The 20,039-nt window shown below is 39.2% G+C and overlaps 1 protein-coding gene across 1 annotated transcript in view; it reads left to right on the plus strand.

Annotated features, from left to right (window-relative positions):
- DAPK1 (death associated protein kinase 1) overlaps positions 1 to 18,515 on the plus strand; it is a 94,982-nt gene extending 76,467 nt beyond the window's left edge. Inside the window, exons 19-26 of the mRNA XM_048932137.1 lie at positions 95 to 172; positions 2,812 to 3,034; positions 6,468 to 6,656; positions 9,747 to 9,944; positions 12,578 to 12,716; positions 13,952 to 14,072; positions 15,252 to 15,440; positions 16,035 to 18,515. Coding sequence (XP_048788094.1) covers positions 95 to 172; positions 2,812 to 3,034; positions 6,468 to 6,656; positions 9,747 to 9,944; positions 12,578 to 12,716; positions 13,952 to 14,072; positions 15,252 to 15,440; positions 16,035 to 17,267 — 2,370 coding nt within the window. The 3' untranslated portion in view covers positions 17,268 to 18,515. The remainder of the gene's footprint in view (positions 1 to 94; positions 173 to 2,811; positions 3,035 to 6,467; positions 6,657 to 9,746; positions 9,945 to 12,577; positions 12,717 to 13,951; positions 14,073 to 15,251; positions 15,441 to 16,034) is intronic.
- The last annotated feature ends 1,524 nt before the right edge of the window (positions 18,516 to 20,039 follow it).

The raw sequence follows: 20,039 nt of genomic DNA on the forward strand, positions 1-20,039 counted from the left end.
GTTATTGCCTTAACCAGAATTGATCTGTGTTGCACGTAACTTTTTATTGTGGGTAAAAGGAAGAAACTGCAGCTAATGATTTATCTTTCAACAGGATGGGAAAACAGCAGAAGATCTTGCCAGAGCAGAGCAGCATGAACATGTAGCCAATCTGCTTGCAAGACTTAAAAAGGTTGGGAATGTGTACATTTTAACTGAGCTCTTCTTCTGAGTGTTTTTAAGATGGTAGAAGCAGTTTGAATATAGGAAATTATAAGATCATTCACAAAAGTCACTCTAGAAAACTCATTACAAATATCCTTGCTGCAAGATAGACAACACCAACACTCCATCTTATCTCTCTAACAATGCCTACCAAATATTTTAAGGATTTTGTAAGAAACTATCAAGAGTTAGCACATCCTACAGGAGGACTTGCTTTCATTACCATTTTATTTAGATTCGAGTTATGACTTTGAGGAGTTCTCTGGAAGCTAGAATATCACTTGTAATAGTAGTGCAAGTTTTCTTTTTTTAATTCTGCAATTTCAGTAGCTCAAAATCCTCTACCTTTTAAAACATAGAGCTGATCTAGGCTTCTCATAAGGGAGTAAGCCTGAGAAGTCTGATATAGTTTGATTATTCCAAATATGCAGTATCATGCTGTGAAGATACAGAGACCACTTTTCTGGAGATTTCAGGCTACAACCAAAGCAGTAAGAGTACTGTTTTAATTATGCCAATGATATTTGGAGATATACAGTAAATGATCAGGCTCTTCTTTCCACATAATTTTGAAGTGGAAATGTATGTGTGCCAGGCATTGCCAAGGAAGAAGTAGAATCATGTCCTGCCAGTAAATCTGTACCTGCTAGAATTGTAAAATATATCAGTGAAAATGACAGAAAGGTACAAAATTGAGGCTTCCTTTGCAGTGATTGCTTTTGTGTACGCTTGTCATAACAAGATCCATAGTATAGCATATATATATATATATATATATATGTGTGTGTGTGTGTGTGTGTATATATATATATATATATATACACACACACACACACACACTATGGCACAGTATTTGTCAAAAGAAAGCAATCAAACAAAACAAAAAAAACTCTTGACTGTTTTTGCATGCAGGTAGAAAAATATCTCTGATGTAGACATGAAACTAGTACAAATCAACCAACAAAAGGAACAAGATAGAGCTACTAAAATCTCTTTCAGAAGAGATTTATCTAATGCTCTTTGACAGTGGAGTATACTTAGTTCTTGGAGGCTGACTACATATGTAGGGAAAATGTATAGTAATTATTTGATCAGAGCTTGCAATAGATAACTTCGTAAGTTGAAATTAATAATCTACAACAAACCACTTAAAATGGGTGATACTATGCAGTGCTGAGTGCACCTGACATTTTTTTGTCTTCAATGCCTCTAGAGGATTTTGTTCCTAAAAGCACACATATAAAGAACTTCCTGTTTTAGTAGCTCTTACAGATAACTGAATATTAGCAATGAGGGGGTGCAAAATTTGCATTGTGATGAACATACTTTGTACATACCTGTTAGGGAGAAAGAAAATAAATTAAATACACTACTATCTCTGAGCAATTTCTCAGTGAAATTGCTGCATGTTCTTATTTTAGGGATTGATGCAGTGGGTACTCTTTTAATTCACCTTAATTCCCAGTACAAATGCTGAACAACAGAGCCTCTCTCAGCTCCAAATGGGTGAGTGAAGGAAGGGAGCATAAATCAAATTCCTTTGCTCCTTCAGTTATTTTAAAACAGGTATTTCTTTACTGAGAGGCATTTAATGGTTTTCCTGTCCTCCACTGCTTTGTCTTGATGGTTGATTTTAAAGTTCAGCTCCCATGAGTAGAGCATCTATGTCTGATTGCTTTTTGCTGGAGGAAGAAAGCAAGATGTGTTTTGTTTGTCCTAGGCTGTTATTCTTGTTGCAAAACAGAGTGGTGAAAGGTAAGCTTGAAGTGGAAAGCTCTTCTCCAGAAGCTGTGATCAGGTTTGAAGAAGGCCTAAATATGAGCAGGAGACTGCAGTTGGGGAAGTGCTAATGAATGCATTCAGAGGGCAAACAATGAAAGAACAGTTAAGTAGGGAAGCAGATTTATTGAGGCTTGGGAGTAAAAAGGGAAACAAGTATAGAGGATTTAAGCTTGCAGTAGAAGGATAGAAATTTCGAAGATTGGAAGAGGTCTTTAATGGGAGAGAAGAACTTTGTGGGAATTGAGATGTAAGATTGGTCTGGGTAAGGCAATATTTTGCTTGCAAGAAAGTGAAGTGAAAATAAACAGGCTTTTGGTGGAGAGAATTCTCCTAAGCACAACAAGTATAGAAAAAGATAACAGAAAGAGGAAGGGAGAAGCGTGCCAAGTTTTCAGATTGCTCAGATGGTGGTTATCATTGCAAAATTCTTCAGACCTGCATATATATTATATAAGCTTAAAGGTAATGCTTACGCTACTGAGAATGATGGGTAAGGAAAAAGGAAGTGAAAAGAACCTATTCTTTTCTCATTCGTCCTCAATTATGTGTCAGAATGATCCCGTTCACTGATGTTGATCCCGAAAGTATGCATGATTTTCATGACAATTCAAATTCTTTCTGGATAGCAGTGATTTAGCTGTGTTTTGTTTACGTATCCCTCCTCCTCTGCCAGTGATTGATCACTTGCATGGAGCAGCGGGGGGAGAACTGATCCAGATGAACACTAACCTGGCAAAGAAGTCCTACTTAAATCCTAGGTTTTACATTTGTTGGAAGGCAGAAGTTCTCTGCCATGCACTCTGATTTGTTTGTACTCATTTTTAGGATACGCACAGGGCAGTTTTTATCCAGCAGTTGCGACACACACAGAACCCACAGCCACGGATTAAACTGAAGCTGTTTGGACACTCTGGCTCTGGAAAAACAACCCTTGTAGAGTCTCTCAAATGTGGCCTAATCCGAAGCTTTTTCCGAAGACGTAGGCCTAGACTCTCTTCCACGAACTCAACCAGGTTCCCACCATCTCCTTTGTCTTCCAAACCTTCAGGTATGGCTTTAACATTATACCATTTAAACAGTAACTCATTTTTCATCTGTAGAAGTCCAAACAAGCACCTATTAACTGTGGTGTAAAAGACAGAATAGCCTATGTGTGTAAAGAATCAAAGCAAAGCAAAGATGGTATTGACTACTCTGCATGCAAACTGTTGCCTAAAATAAGAAATAAGAGGAGCAGCAGTTGTGGAGAATGAAAAATAGTTCAGCTTCCGTTTTCTACTGTGGTAAGTATGTGAGCTTGAGAGAGCAGAGGACAGTACTTTGAAAACTGTATTTATTTTTACGAAAAAGTCGTAAGCTGCAGATATTTCTGCCATAATGAGATTCTACCATCATGGTTTTGGACTTAAGTTTTGTCAGCATTTTTTGTTTAAGTGTAAATTCTGTGTAAAACTAAAAGTTGCTGCATCCTCAGACAATCATTAAGTATAACCACAGATACACAGAAAAAGCTTTCTGGTAAGGCACTTGGATCAGCCAAGTGGTGTCTAAAACTGTCTCTATTCAAGATGAAAAAGGAGATTTTCTAAACTGAAGTATGCATATGGTAAGGAAACCTTGCTCAAGAAGTTAACCTGTGTAACATGGAAAGAGCTGCAGGATGTGGAGAAACTAGTTAGATTTACACATCGACATTCACCTCATTCTGGAAGAGCCTGTAGTTGTGGTAGCATGCCAGAAAGAGAGGACTGTTTGCTGTAACATTGAAATACTGTGCAATGTATCCAAGCTAATCAGGCAATTTGAAGAGCTTGAATTTAAATTGCTGCTCAGAAATAATCTTATTACCTAAGTTTCAGATGAGGTCAGTGTTGTCTTTCTCTTTAAAAACCCTTGGGTATTGCTTGCAGTTTTAGGTATTATCATTATTTCCACATAATGCTAGAGCAAGTGCTTGCAATAGATTTCACCTCCACTTTCCCTCCTATCACCTTTGGAAACTCTAAGGTAATTATTGTGATTTGTCAAGATACCCAACACAGATTACTACACTTACCGTTCATTTATATTTGCTGTTCATTTATCAGAAGGCATTAATACCTGTGGTGGTGAGAGAATATGTAAATAAATCAATCAGAAGTTCTTGGATTATTAACTCACTGTGTTTTTCGATGGGAGACTAACTACACCACAAATATCGGTTCCTGGAGGCAGAGAGGAGCGTAACAGTAAGCTGAGTGGTGCAGTTAATATGACAGAAAAAAGAGATGCCATCAAAAAGAACCTGAATGATCCCAAAGAGTGGGCCCATATGAATCTAATGAGGTTCAACAAAGCCAAGTGTGAAGTGCTGCACTTGGGTTGGGGCAATCCCAGATGTATATAGGTTGGGGGAAGAAGTCCTTCTTGGCAGAGCTGCTCTCAGGGAGTTGGGGATCGCTGTGGACAAAAAGCTGAACTGCAGTGAGAGACAGCAGTGTACTCTTGCAGCCTGGAAGTCCACCTGTGCCCTGGACTGCATAAGAAGAGTGGTAGCCAGCAGAGCATGAGATGTCATTGTCCCTCCTTTTCTCTGCCCTTGTGAGGCCCTAGCTGGAGTACTGCATCCAGATCTGGGGCCCCTAGCACAACAAAGATGTGGAGCTGTTGGAGCAGATACAGAAGAGTGCCATGAAGATGATCAGAGGGCTGGAGCACCTCTCCTATGAAGGAAATGTTGAAGGAGTTGGGCTTTTTCAGCTTGGAGAATGCTCTGGGGAGACTTCACTGTGGCCTTCCAGTACTTAAAGGGAGCTTACATACAGGAGGGAATATTTTACACAGGTAAATAGTAATAGGACAAGCAGGAATTATTTTAAACTAAAAAAAGAGGGAAAATTTAGATTACATTCAGGGAGAATTTTCAATGAGTGGTTAGACATTGGAACAGGCTGCCCAGAGAACCTGTGGCTGTCCCATCCCTGGGGTTGTTTGAGGCCAGGCAGGATGGTGCCCTTGGCAACCTGATCTTGTGGTTGATTTAGTGGTTGATAGCCCTGCCTGCAGCAAAGGTGTTAGAACTAGATGATCTTTGAGGTCCCTTCCAACCCAAGCCATTCTATGATTCTATGAAGGTTTTGACTGAAGACACTTTTTAGGTCACTTGATACAAGAATCAGAGAGTAATGAAATGCTGTCATACCATCATCAATTGAAAGATGATGTGTCTGTCATGCTGCTTGAAAAATCAACATGAAAGTAATGGTGAATTTGAAGCATTCACTTGAAAATAGCTTCTCTAGAACTTACATTTAAAAATTGAGCAGCACTGTTCAAGTGAATCTACTATGACATCACTTTATGTTTCAGTATCTGGTCATTTTGGATGCAAATCATTATGTAAGTCATGAATAATGTTCTGAACGGAACATTATAATCTGAGACATTTAAAACAGTCCAGTTTGTAGGGTACTTGACAACATGTTTGTTTTAAAAAATTCAGTAAAAATAAGTCTGAATTCACTGTATTTAATTCATGTGAGCCTGAAGATTTAAATAGTCTACCAAAAGATTAAAACATGAAAGTTTTTATTATACTTCTAACTCGTATTAGAATTCAGCTTCTAATAGGGGAAAGAAATATTTACTTTCTCCAGTAGATGGTGCAAGTTAATTAAAAAGCCCTTTTTCATTTACGGAATCTGCAGTGAGCGTGAACTCAACAAATTGCTTATAAGTCAAATCACTCCAGTTAATATACTATAACTATATACATCTAGAACTACCTGAAGAGAGGCTATAGTGAGCTGGGGATCAGCCTCTTCACTCATATAACTAGTGATGAGGCCATTCCCTCTAGTCCTAAGTTGCACCAGTGGGGATTCAGGCTGGACTACTTCTCTGTAAGAGTGCTCAAGCACTGGAATGGGCTGCCCAGGGAGGTGGTGGAGTCACCGTCCTTGGAGGTGTACAGTGAACGTTTGGATTTTGTGTTGAGGGACATGGTTTAGTGAGAACTATTGGCAACAGGTGGATGGTTAGACTGGATGATCTTGTAGGTCTTTTCCAACCTTACTGATTCTATAATAATTTTATCCTTAGTTACAGAATTTAACTATTCAAATGTGTAGCACTTCTATGCCAATGAAAATAGCCCATACTATGAAATTACAACCCTTATCTATAAAAAAGTATACTGTTGTGGTGTAGAAGAGCTTTAACTCTTAAAGTCTTTTACTTCCAAATTATTCCTTTCCTAGCTTCCTTCCCAGTAGTATATGCGCTACAGTACACCAAATGGGATCATTCTAAATTTTCCCTTTCAGCATTCAGAATAAAGATGTTGTTGTGTGTGCACACAGCTTGGTAATCATCTTTTTTTGAAGAAAAATTGAAATTTTTTTATCAGTTTTTTTTCTTTTTGCCTAGCATACTTATTTTGAAGTCATATGATTGTAACTTTCCCATGATTTTTAATCTTATTTTCCTTTTCTCCAACTCAGTTTCAGTAAGCATTACGAATCTTTATCCTGGTTGTGAGAATGTCAGTGTGAGAAGCCGAAGTATGATGTTTGAGCCAGGCCTGACAAAAGGGGTATTAGAAGCTTTTGTTTCACCTGCTCATCACTCTCATTTCTCTGCTGATGATCAGTCCACCAAGGCCATTGACATTCAGAATGCCTACTTGAATGGTAAGCAGAGGTCTGAGCTGGCATGCCTCACTTCTGTGGAGAAAGTAATGCCATGTTGCTTGTTTCTTGTTTTTAGAAGTAAAAAAAATAATGTATGACTTATATATATGACTTATATATGACTTGGTATGGTAGTGACTGGTTAAGAATTCAATACTGGGGGGTGGGGAGTGTTTAAGTAGAAAGTATATCGGTGTGAAATTCTCTGCTTGTAAGACACGTAGTAATCTTTTGTGTCAGATACTTATCACACAGGAATATTTTTGAGTCGAGTAAGTGGGGTGGGAGGAAGAGGTTTGTTGGAATAGGAGTGGGTTAGGACACCATCTGAAGGTTCTGACACTTAGGATAGAGATTTTTGTCAGATTTAATTCAGTCCCATAGGCCCAGGTGTGTTTCCCATCTCTGTGAAGGACCTAACCATTCTTACCCCCTGAGGGGGCTGGAACACATCCGGTGAGCACCAGACTGGGACTTTTGGTTTCAGTTTTTCAGAAAGCAAGTTAAGTGTTCTGCAATTGGAACCAGTTAGCAGGAAGAGAGGTCTGTCTTAGAAGATGTTTGAACCGCTCACTACTTTTCCAAAACAAAAGATGTATAGTGCTTTCTCTTCATCCAGTAGCTGTGTTTTGTCTTCAGTACACGTAGATCCTAGTGTAACACTTTTGAGTGTGAAGATCATACAAAAGGTGCTTACCAACACCCTTACTAATACCAACACCCTTACTAATAATCACAGAGGTGGTAAGATCTCTCTGTGGTAAGGATGATGTTCTGCATGCTTTAGCTTCAAATTAATCAAGCTTTTAATTTGGAGAGAGAAACCTATCTATAAATTCAGCTATGTACACTAATACATACTGTGACAAAACATTTGTCCTAGATGCTGAAGAGTTTGGCATGTAACTAAAATACACACTGCTGTCTGTGAGATCACAGAATCACACAGAATCACAGAATTACCCGGGTTGGAAGGTACCCCAAGGATCATGTAGTTCCAACCCCCCTGCCTAGCAGGGCCACCAAACATACACATTCAGATCAGGTTGCCCAGGACCCCGTCCAACCTGGCCTTAAACACGTCCAAGGACGGGGCATCCACAACCTCCCTGGGCAGCCCGTTCCAGGGCCTAACCGCTCTCCTAGTAAAGAACTTCCCCCTAACATCCAACCTAAATCTTCCCTCCTTCAACTTGGATCCATTTCCCCAAGTCCTGCTATTGTCAGCCCTTTTGAAGAGTTTACTCCCCTCCTGGGTGTAGGTTCCCTTCAGGTATTGATAGGCTGCAATGAGGTCACCCCGCAGCCTTCTCTTCTCCAGGCTGAACAAGCCCAACTCCCTCAGCCTGTCCTCATAGGGGAGGTGCTCCAGCCCCCTGATCATCTTAGTCGCCCTCCTCTGGACCCTTTCCAAAATCTCAATGTCTTTCTTGTACTGAGGGCTCCACACCTGGACACAGTACTCCAGATGGGGCCTCACAAGAGCCGAGTAGAGAGGGACAATCACCTCCCTGTCCCTGCTGACCACCCCTCTCCTGATGGAGCCCAGGATCCCATTTGCCTTTCGAGCTGCCAGAGCGCACTGCTGGCTCATGTTCAGTCTCTCGTCCATCAGGACCCCCAGGTCCTTCTCTGCCGACCTGCTCTCAAGGACCACTCCTCCCAGCCTGTACAGGTGCCTGGGGTTCTTCCGGCCCAAATGCAAAACCTTGCACTTTGCCGTGTTGAACCTCATTAGGTTCACCCAAGCCCAACTTTCCAGCCTGTCGAGGTCCCTCTGAATGGCATCCCTTCCTTCCACCGTATCAACCGCACCACTCAGCTTGGTGTTGTCAGCAAACTTGCTGAGGATGCACTCAATTCCCTCATCGATGTCATTAATAAAGATGTTAAAGAGCAGCGGTCCCAAGACAGACCCTTGGGGGACACCACTTGTTACCGGCCTCCACCTGGACATAGAGCCATTGACCACCACCCTCTGTCTGCGGCCTTTCAACCAATTGCTTATCCATCGGGTCGTCCACCCATCAAATCCACTTCCCTCCAATTTGGAGATGAGGATGTGGTGGGGGACCATGTCAAAGGCCTTGCTCAGGTCCAGGTAAATGACATCGGTCACCTTCCCTTCATCCACCAATGCCGTCACTGTGTAACTAAAACTGTGTAACAGTAACTGCCGTTCACTGCCGTAACTAAAGCTTGTTCTTTGTATGGCTAATTTCTTCTTTCGTTATAATTTGAAATCAGGTCAAATTCTGCAGTGAAATAGTTGTGCCACAAACTCTTCAATTTTTTTTCTTTCTATTATCTTGATCTTCAAGGAAATTGTGTACATGAATGAACTCTGAATAGCAGTACCCATAACAGTAAATTTCAGGTCTCTGGCTTTTTTTCCTCCTGGAAATTTGAAGTGCATCTCAATCAGCATTTATTTAAGTAAAGGTAGTATAATTGTATCTAATTTCACACTAACCTGGTAGTGAGTCTGGGAAGTGTCAATGCAGTACAACATGCTAATGGTTTTCTCACCTAAAGCTAAATAAAGCAGATCATAGAAACAAATGTTGTGCTATTTCAGCCCCTAATATAGTGATTCTTCAGTCCTGACTTGCAAATGTGGTTTGAGTAACACAATACTGTAAAGTGAAGTGGGTTATTTGAGAATGTTCTTGGGTTGCTTTTAATACCAGCAGTTGTCCTTCAAAAGAAAAAAAATCATTAAAATGCTTTTTGGGATTAGCAAGAAAAGAACAGTTGTATTTTGCAAGTAATCACTTCTATACAAGACACAAGCCTGTTTAATGTGTAAGGCTGCAGTGCATGTAAAATGCAGGTGTTTCCCTGTGACCTCCAGCTGAATGACTTAGAGAAGTGAATGTGAGAGAGGAACAAATTGTGAGGATCCAACTTCTCAAACTCTGAGATGGTCTGAAACTTCAACATTCCTTTTGTTCATGATTGCATTTACAGTTCTGCCTTCTCAGTTGCATGCACTTCACCTCTGAGAAAGTTTAAGTTAGACTGTTTGAGTTGTCTTTCCATGATGAGTAAGGCTTCATGCTTACTGACATGTGTTTGTCTGTTTTTTAGGAGTTGGTGATTTCAGCATCTGGGAATTCTCTGGGAATCCTGTGTATTTCTGCTGTTATGATTATTTTGCTGCAAATGATCCCACCACAATTCATATAGTGCTTTTTAGTCTTGAGGAGCCTTATGAAATCCAGTTAAACCAAGTGACCTTTTGGCTTAGTTTCCTGAAATCATTAGTCCCTGTTGAGGAGCCAATAGGTATGTTCTTTTGCTTATTAATGAAATATCACAGGAATACAAGCATTTCTCTACAGCTCTTAAATCCTCTATGTTGACTGATATTAAGCATTTTTCATCCCCTTTTATTTAAGCAAAACTGAATCAATGTTTCTCAGCAGTTCTATTTGGACAGTTCTATTTGTGGGACAAACCTAAAGAATTAATTTCATGCACCAGTTATCCACTTGAAAAAGGTCATGAGGTACAGCACAAGCTCTTGTAGCAAATGAAGTTTTATATCAGATAAGTGTTCTGGAGAAGTGTTTTAGAAGTGTTGAAACCATTTAAGGCAAGTTCTGGACATGTTGATTAAAACGCAGTTAAATCTGACAGCAGTTAAATGTTTTTACAGGGTAAATTAATTTTGTGAACGTCAACAGGAATCATAAAATCATAGAATGGTTTGGGTTGGAAGGGACCATCTAGTTCCAACCCCCCTGCTATAGGCAGAGACACCTCCCTCTAGACCACAATGCACAAAGCCCCATCCAGCCTGGCCTTGAATACTTCCAGGGAAGGGGCATTCGCAGCCTCACTGGGCAACCTGTTCCAATATCTTACCACCCTCACAGTAAAGAATTTCTTAATATCTTGTCTAAATCTACCCTCTTTCAGTTTAAAACCATTTTGCCCTGTCCTATTGCTACCTGCCCTTAGAAAATGTCCCTCCCCAGCTTTCCTGTAGGACTTCCTCAGGTACTGGGAGGCTGCTATGAAGTTTCCTCCTTCTCTTCTCCAGGCTGAACAGCCTCAGTTCTCTCAGTTCTCTCAGCTCTAGCACTCTGATCATCTTCATGACCCCCTTCTGGACCTGCTCCAACAAGAATGATATTGTAGACTGGCATTACCTCTCATTACATGCCACTCTAACCTTTAATTAGAGGTGTATTTTAGCTTTAACTTCTGGTACATCAGAATATATGGAAACCAGTACTTCTGGTTCACTTCAATTTTTTTAAGACTTTGCATGGGTTTTAAGTTAAATGACTTTGTATTCAAGCTCTTCAATGAATTAAAAGTTCATAGAATCATATAAGTTACATAACGTAGAGTTATGCGACAGGCAAACTGATTTTAAGTTAATTTTTTGGTTTTTTTTTTTCCTTAAAAGGTCTGTAGGTCAAGGCATACGTACACTGTAAGGTTTGATCATGATTGTAGCTAAGCACTGGTCTGCAGTTTTATGGAAGAACTGGTTTCACTAACAAAGTATTGTGCCCACCAGAGGATCTAACTCAGCACTGATGGATGTTTATAAAAATTGCTGGGGACTAGCCAGACAAAAATACTGTATAGTGTATACTGTATAGTACAGAGTATTGCCCCTCTCTTTTTGCTTACTGCTCTCTTCTGTATGTATGATCTCAGCCTAACCGGTGATAATGATGAGCTAAAGGGCTGACCTTCAGTTTTCATCTCAGACACCTGCCTGTCTTTCATATTGCATTTTAGGCCACAACACAACGTTATGAATATAACCATTTAGATATAATTGACTTGCAATGACTTCTGAAATTAAAAGCTCAGAAATATGCAGAAAAACATTAAAGCTAAAAATATAGTTAACTTGCAGTGTTTAAAAGCTTTTCATGTCTTGGTCTAGTAAGGAAACTTAGTTTGACTGAGTTAATACCATTATTTAGACACTTTGCTTAAATCAGTATTTATATTGATGAGCTCTATTTGGATATTTATGTCTATTTGTAGTATTTGACATTAGTGGATAAGTTTTACTTTTGGTATTACTTACAGCTTCTAAATTCTTGAGGTCAAAAAAAAAATCTAAATCTGGAGAAGTCTTATCTCAAAATGCTACAAAGATGGAAAATATGGCTATTTTTAAGAATGAATCCACATTCTGCAGCTTATTCAATGAAAACATGTTTCTGACTTGTTTTTGTCAGACAAAAACTCTAGAACTGGATGTTCTGTCATTCTTCTGAAATAATTGTCTAATAATGTCTCCTCTTTTGTGCAAGATCAGTCTGAGAAGAGATAGAAAATTCTGTGTTCCATGCTGTCTCCTCATTCATGCCATTTGTATCTTTCTTTCTTTTTCATTCTTTCTCATGGTATCTGCCAGGCTTTCCTACTTAACTCTCACCTAGGTGAGAGGTCACTGTTTGTGTAAGTACTGTAAAATAGCATTCATACCAACATATAAATGTTGTAGACATTTTGTGTTCTACCTGCATTTCCCTAAGCTTTACCTGTAGTGTTGAGGTAATGAGAAACCCATTAAAAACGCTTTTATTTTTCTTAATTATTTTTCCTTACACTGTTATAGACTGTAGTTAATAGATATATTGGTAGCATTATTAATTAATGCTTTCGTTAAAGCAGTGAGGTCACGTGATACCAGTATTTCTGATACTATTCAAAGATTCCCGCTATTAAAATTGAATGTTATGACTTTGTAAGTGGCTAACAGCCAGAACAGCAGTGGTTTTGTTATATAGAATAGACGTAGCTGTGCTTAGAAGTTCATAAATCCACTGCAGAAGTGAGCGTTATCAAGAACAAAACGCGTGCTGCTCCTTCCCTGGCTCTGTAAGGCACCCATCCTCCTGGACATGTCTCATAGTAAGGAAGTGTTCTTGTTTCCTTTTTAGCATTTGGCGGAAGGCTGAAAACTCCCCTGCGTGTTGTTTTGGTTGCCACACATGCTGATATAGTCAATCTTCCTCGGCCTGCCGGGGGGGAGTTTTGGTATGACAAGGATACGTCATTCTTGAAAGAAATCAGGAACAGGTAAGGAGGGATTATATTTATTGGTAGTGGTGTATGTGTGAGTTTCAAAGAATGTATACTAAAATATACGAGAACATGGAAAAGGTTTTTTATTTGGCTAAAGCTTTGATATTTGCACAAAAGGAAGTGTCTTATTTTGAAGATTTCTTTTTTTAATGAAAATATTCAGAAAGCTTAGTCTGTGAGGGAGTAGGTGGAAAAAAATTGTCAATACTGTTTGTCAGTGAGTGAGCTCACATGAGCAAATAATGCATAATATGACTGAGGCTCAAAAGTCTCACCTTGAAGATGGGTTAGATCCAGTAGCCAGTGTCAACATTCTTGTGTCAGTTTTGCACCAGTCTCAGAAAAGTGGGCAGTTTTTCTGAGCTGCAGCCTGCAGGAGTGAAAGAGGAAGTTTCACAGGGCAGCCACCTTTTAATCTGAATTGATTCAGGATTGGTAGGAGAAAAATTAAGCCAAGTCTGGAGACAGTACCCATACACAGTTTGTGAAGAACTGGACATGAACTGGACAACTGGACAAAAGATCTGGTGGAGTACATACAAAATCAACAAAATCTTTTGATCAACAAAAGATCAACCAAAAGGTATTCAGTAGTCAGAAAAGCTTTTCAGCTTCTTGAGCACGTCTGATTGTCAGTAACATACAACAGAAGACTTCCACAAACTAAGGAGTATTATAGGAGTATTCACATATTTGTGTTACCTACAAAACGGATAATGTAGTATCTCAATCAATTGAAATGAACTATCACAATATATATAGATTTCAGCATCAAATCTTACATCCGTTTAAATGCAGATCATTCCAGAGCTAAGAAAATAAGCATGTGTGATTGAAAAGTTAAATAAAAGTGAGAAATAGAGCTAGTGTCTGTATTGATGGAAACTAAACTATTTTAATTGAGTAGGAATTAAACAGCAAATTTCAAGACCTTTAAAAATGAATTCCTATTATCCATTATCTAGTAAAATGTGTTATTACAAGAGCTGGGATGGAGTTAAACTTCACTTAGGACTCCTCAGCCTTCTTCTGTTGGAAAGACAATAATATACTGTCAATTTATCTGCTTAGGATCAAAAAAACTAGAGAGCAACTATTCTGTCTTTCCTTATAAAATATCTTACCATAATTGGTACTGCACATACACATTACTCTTCGAAGGAATGCCACTGGATTAAGAAAATAGATATGGGACTGAGTAAACGATGCTGTCTCTCTTTATCTTTAAGATTTGGAAATGATCTTCAGATTTCAGAGAAGTTATTTGTGTTGGATGCTGGAGCATCTGGATCTAAAGATATGAAGCTTCTCCGAAATCACTTACAAGAAATAAGAAGCCAAATAATTTCTGTAAGTAATATCAATGGTCTGGTTTGTGCCAGCCAAAATGTGAAAACCTAGGACAGGAATTTTTTTTTTTGTAAACTTATTACTTAATTTCAGGAATTAGAAATGAAACAACAAATTATTGACATGAAGGATTCTGTCAGCAGTTCCAAAATTGTTGGCATATTGTACAGATACCAAAAATAGCCTTTCTTTGAAATAAATTATTGGGATTCTCAGTTTAAAGCTATGTTTTCATATTTTGAGTTGACAGAGATTGGACTCCGGTGCTTGTGCCATTGTTTGTTTTATACTATGTGACACAGTAGTATGACAAAGAAATTGAATGTATTTGATGCAGATGTTTTTCAAAAAGACCAGGGTTGAAGACTTTACATACTGGTGTGCAAACTTATAATATAGATAATATATAGATTCTTTTATTGAAAAATTATGTACTTAGATTTTTCATAGTTGTGTATGAAACTAAGGGTAAAATTGCCCCTAACTGTATGTAATTACCATGGATCTACACAAACTTCAGTACTAAGGGTGACCAATTTTGAAGTCTATCATTTAAATTCTTCATATTAAAGTCCTTCTTAACTGTATGACATGCCAACACAAGGTTCTGTGGCTGCTTCTGTTAGGTGTAAAAGAAACAATGAAATAAAAGGTAAGTGTTGCTGAGTTCACTCTCAGATTCAAGGAAGAAGGTTTTTTGAATGTTAAAAAATGTAGCCTATTTAATGTTCTCAATGGTGTCTTGATTTTAATAAGTTTTTCTTTGACAGAACTTTTTTTTTTGTAGCAGTTTCCATTAGATGAAATTTGAGAGGTCCTTATTGCATACAGATTGATTGGGTGCTGTGGCTGGAGACTGCAAGACATAGTCATCAGTAATGTCCAAAACAGTCAATAGATAAATATGCTATCTGTATGTATTATCTTATATTCTGCAGTGTCGCCTGTTGAAATGTCCAGAACAGACATTGGTGAGTACAGACTTCAGTTAAATGCACAGCTGTTTCTGGAATATATTTCATTAAGAAAAAGTAGATCTTCTCCTAAGTTTGTAACAGGTGGTAGAGTAACAGTCCATCACAAGGGGACCCTTTAGACATGTGTATATATATCATGTACGTACTAGACCTCAATGTTAGCAGAGTACAGTTACAAGATGTTTTCTGTGCTTTTTGTAAGACTTGCCCACCTATGACTCTTCTGTGTGAAAAAATTATCTCTGTGCTGCCTTCATGGAGAAAAATGAATGGACCCAACCAGTTGATGTCCTTGCAGCAGTTTGTGTATGATGTACAGGAGCAGCTTAATCCCCTAGCAAATGAAGATGACCTGCGGCACATTGCACAGCAGTTGCATAGCATAGGAGAAGTGAGTGCTTTTTATCTAAACTATGTATTCTTACTATCAAGGTACTTCTCTGGTTGAATATTGCTTAATAGGATGTAAGTAAATGTCTGTAGTTATTTCCTTCTACTTGTCCTTTCAAGACATCATAAGTAATAGACTGGTTAATAATGCTTCCTGTTATCATTATTGTTTTGGTGTATGTGTTCTATTCAACATTATTTCTATGAGACAGAAAGAGCTGCAGTTCATTGCTATAATTGTAACATCATAAAATACATAGGATATGCTATTGTTAGCATCTTGAAATTAGGTAGTGAAATGAGATGAGAAATTTGTCTGTCTCTTAGAAATTGAATTGTAGGAAAACACCTTTGCATAAATAGCTTGCAGAGCATTGGCTAGGCTGTAATGCTGTTGGGTTCTGATGGCTTTATTATTAATGGAAGCCAAGAGTGAGTTCTTAGTTCTGAATATTTGCAAGAAACTAAAATGCAGTTCAGGCTCTGTCAGCTGTGTTATTTAAGTGATTTGGTCAACAGGTTAGGAGAGACAGAATGTGGAGTACCGTCTTGTTCTCCATAAAATACCAATAATAGCTTTCCTATTTATAAACAGATTAACATTATGCAGAGTGAAACAGTTCAAGATGTTGTTCTTCTGGATCCTCGCTGGCTCTGTTCAAATGTCCTAGGAAAAATCCTGTCAATAGAGAACCCAAAAGCTCTCCATCACTATAGAGGTCGATACACTATAGAGGACATACAGCGTCTGGTAACAGATAGTGATGTGGAAGAACTGATACAGATTTTGGACGCTATGGATATTTGTGCAAGAGACCTTAGCAGTGGAGCAATGGTGGATATTCCTGCTCTCATCAAGACTGACAATCTCCACAGGTCTTGGACAGAGGAAGAGGATGAGGTACTGATTTATGGTGGTGTTAGAATTGTTCCTGTGGAACATCTTACCCCATTTCCTTGTGGAATTTTTCATAAAGTTCAGGTGAATCTCTGCAGGTGGATTCATCAACAAAGCACCGAGGGAGATGCTGATATACGTCTGTGGGTAAATGGATCAAAGATCATGAATCGCGGCGCTGAGCTTTTAGTGCTGCTTGTCAACCATGGTCAGGGCATAGAGGTTCAAGTTAGAGGACTGGAAACAGAGAAGATCAAGTGCTGTTTACTTTTGGATTCTGTATGCAGCACCATTGATAACTTAATAGCCACAACCTTACCAGGCCTTTTGACTGTAAAATACTACCTTAGTCCTCAGCAGCTGAGGGAGCATCATGAACCAGTAATGGTCTATCAGCCTAGAGACTTCTTCCGTGCACAGAGTCAAAAGGAGACATCACTAACTAACACCATGGGGGGATATAAAGAGAGCTTTAGTAGTATACTGTGTTTTGGGTGTCTTGATGTCTACTCTCAAGGAAGCCTAGGAATGGATATTCATGTTTCAGATCTGAATCTACTCACCAGGAGAAAACTGAGCCGACTTCTGGATCCACCTGATCCCATGGGCAAAGATTGGTGCCTTCTGGCCATGAACCTGGGCCTCCCTGATCTGGTTGCAAAGTACAATACAAATAATGGAACACAAAATGACTTTCTGTCAAGCCCAGTCCATGCCCTGCTGCAGGAGTGGAGTAATGCTCCAGAGAGCACTGTAGGAATCCTAATGTCTAAGCTGAGGGAATTAGGTCGCAGAGATGCAGCAGACTTTTTACTCAAGGCATCTTCTGTATTCAAAATAAATTTTGATGCTAATGGTCAAGAGGCTTATGCTTCAAGTTGCAACAGTGGCACATCTTATAATTCAATTAGCTCTGTAGTATCACGGTAAGAAACAGGTGTTTTGCATAGATATGTTTTCAAATTGCAGAAAAGATAAAAGTGCGAGAGTTTCTGTACCTTCTCAATTATGAGGTTTTACGTCAAAGGATTTTTATCCTTCTTCAGCACCACCTTTTTGTGCTTAAGCTTTCTACTTCTGGCTGAACTGTTGCTTTTTATTTGATCTCTTAAAGGCTGGTGTACTTCCGATGTGTTAAAAGTTATTACAGATACATAATGTGCTGCTTAATACTGATGTTTTAACTGGAAAGTTTTTCAACTCTGGATGTATCACAACTGTTTTATGAAGTAATTCTCCCTGTAAAAGGAAAGGGGAGAAGAATAGCACATAGTACATGAAATGTGTATTTCTTATGTCCATTTTTTTCTTTAAAATGCTGTCCTCTGTTTAACACTTTTTTATATTTTTTAAGGAGGGAAATCCACCTACATTGGTGATTAGTCTGCCTGAATATAACACCACATTGTTTTTAGCTGAAAAAGCGAGTGCCTTTTGCAGAAGAGGGGGGTTCCATTGGTTTGAATGACCCTGCTGGAGTTACAAGAACATGCTACCTCTGTTTCACTGAAATTGTCTGCATGCTTATCATTGCAAGTGGTGCTTGCCTTTTAATTTTTCCCTTATTTCTAAGACATTGGTAATGACTCATGCAGAGCGTTCATGTGCCAATACTGTGGGTACAGATGTGTGATACCTGTCAACTTCGATTACAGTCAAATCATAATGTGAAAACCTCTTAACCTTGCCAATTACCATGCTTCTTTATTACCATTTACCTCAGGTAAAAGTTTGTTCATTATGGAGTTCAAAAAGGATATACATGTGTTAGATACCGCAGAATAATACTGTATGGCTGTCAGTTGTAATTTGTGTATACCAAATTGTTTTCTACTATTAGATCCTAAGTTACTTCTTGTACTTGAAAATTTTAACGGGGATAAAAACAAAAGGACACAAGATTTCCTGCAGTGAGAACTTTAAAATTGATATGAGGGGATAAAGCGCATTCTGTTCTAAAAAGCATGTAATTTTAATGGTGCAATGTGTTTGTGTATATATATATTGTATGTATATATATTAATACTATTTTTTCCTTAATCTTACCATGTAGTAAAATTTTAAAGCATTTTTCTACAAATAAACTGTTGCTTGTTGCATCACTTTTATCTGTATCCTGTACCTTAAGTGGACCAAGCCTCCTCTTTTCCTTATAACCACAGTCCTGCAGAGGCAGTGCCCGACTTCTGATGTTCCGACCACCTCCTGTGTTGTCACACCAGGGAGCTCTCTCAGTATGCTGTGGAAGTATTTATATTTTATTAGGTGGCTCCTCTGCTGTGGAGTAGGTGTGCGTTCATTTTGACATCCCTGTGTATGCTGCAGAACAGCACTAGGTCTTAAAAAAGCTAATTGCTGTTTCCCACTGCTTTCTATATGTATTTTGTCATGTCTTTATTACATCCTTCACCTGATATCACTGAACTCCTTTGTTGAATGTTTTTCCAAAATGCCTAGTTTGCACTAAGAACCGTACCTAATGAGCAGTCCAACCGTCAGGCACCTCTGCTCTGGTGTTTTACTACCATTGACAAAGAGCTGAAGTTCTCCCTCCCCTGTCTGCTGTGAGTTGCTCACTGAAGAGTCGTGGATATGTGGGTCTTGCTTGTTTTGTAATTCTTCCCGTGTAGCTCATTTTTTTATCCTCAGCCTCATATCTGAAGGTGGGTCCTGCCTCTGAGTTAGCTTTGCTGAGACTATATGGCTGCAGAGGGCTGGGACCAGCTAAAGAAACTGTGTGAGAGTGCAGGCTGCTGTAAGATGCTTTTGGTGTGCAGGTCTGCCAGCAGTGCCTGCTGTTTTAAGTCTTCATTCACCATTGTACAGTGGTGAAGTGGTGGAGAGGAAAGACAGGTAGCTCTTCACGTGCCTACCTCCCCAAATGCTTTAAGGACATTGCAGATCTATGTTTGATTTACAAATTTGGGAGTATTATGTTTTTTGTTTTTTATTTATTTTGTTCTGGTTTTCTAGAGTTCTCTAGAGTTCTCTAGAGTTCTCTATTCTTGGAGATGTCAGAAGGGTGACTACCAAAACTACTATCTTGAACTTCAAGAGGGCGGACTTCAACCTGCTCAGGACGCTTGTAGCACAGGTCCCTTGGGAGTTGCTCCTCAAGGGTAAAGGGGTCCGGGAAGCCTGGACGCTCTTCAAGGTGGAAATCTTAAAGGCGCAGAAACAGGCTGTCCCTGAATACCATAAGGCGAGCCGTAGGGGGAGAAGACCGGTGTGGATGAGCCAGGAATTACTGTCAAGACTCAGGAAGAAAAAGAGCGTCTATGTCCTGTGGAAGAAGGGACAGGCTACTAGGGGAGATTACAAGGAAGTTGCAAAGGAATGCAGGGAGGAAGTCCGGAAGGTGAAAGCCCATCTTGAACTTAGATTGGCCACTGCAGTAAAGCAGAATAAGAAATCCTTTTACAAATATATCAATGACAAGAGAAAACCCAAGGATAATCTCTGTCTTTTAATTGATGCGGCAGGGAATGTGACCACAGATGACAAGGAGAAGGCTGAGGTCCTCAACGCCTTCTTTACATCTGCTCTTAATAGTCAGACCAGCTATCTTCAGGGCACTTTGTGCCCTGATCTGGATATCTGGGCTGACATGCAGCATATCTCCCCGGAGATCGAGGTGGAGACAGTTAGAGAGCTCCTCCTCCATCTGGACAGTCACAAGTCCATGGGACCGGATGGGCTTCA

The sequence above is a fragment of the Lagopus muta genome, chromosome Z (genome assembly GCF_023343835.1).
Source record: "Lagopus muta isolate bLagMut1 chromosome Z, bLagMut1 primary, whole genome shotgun sequence".
NCBI lineage: Eukaryota > Metazoa > Chordata > Aves > Galliformes > Phasianidae > Lagopus > Lagopus muta.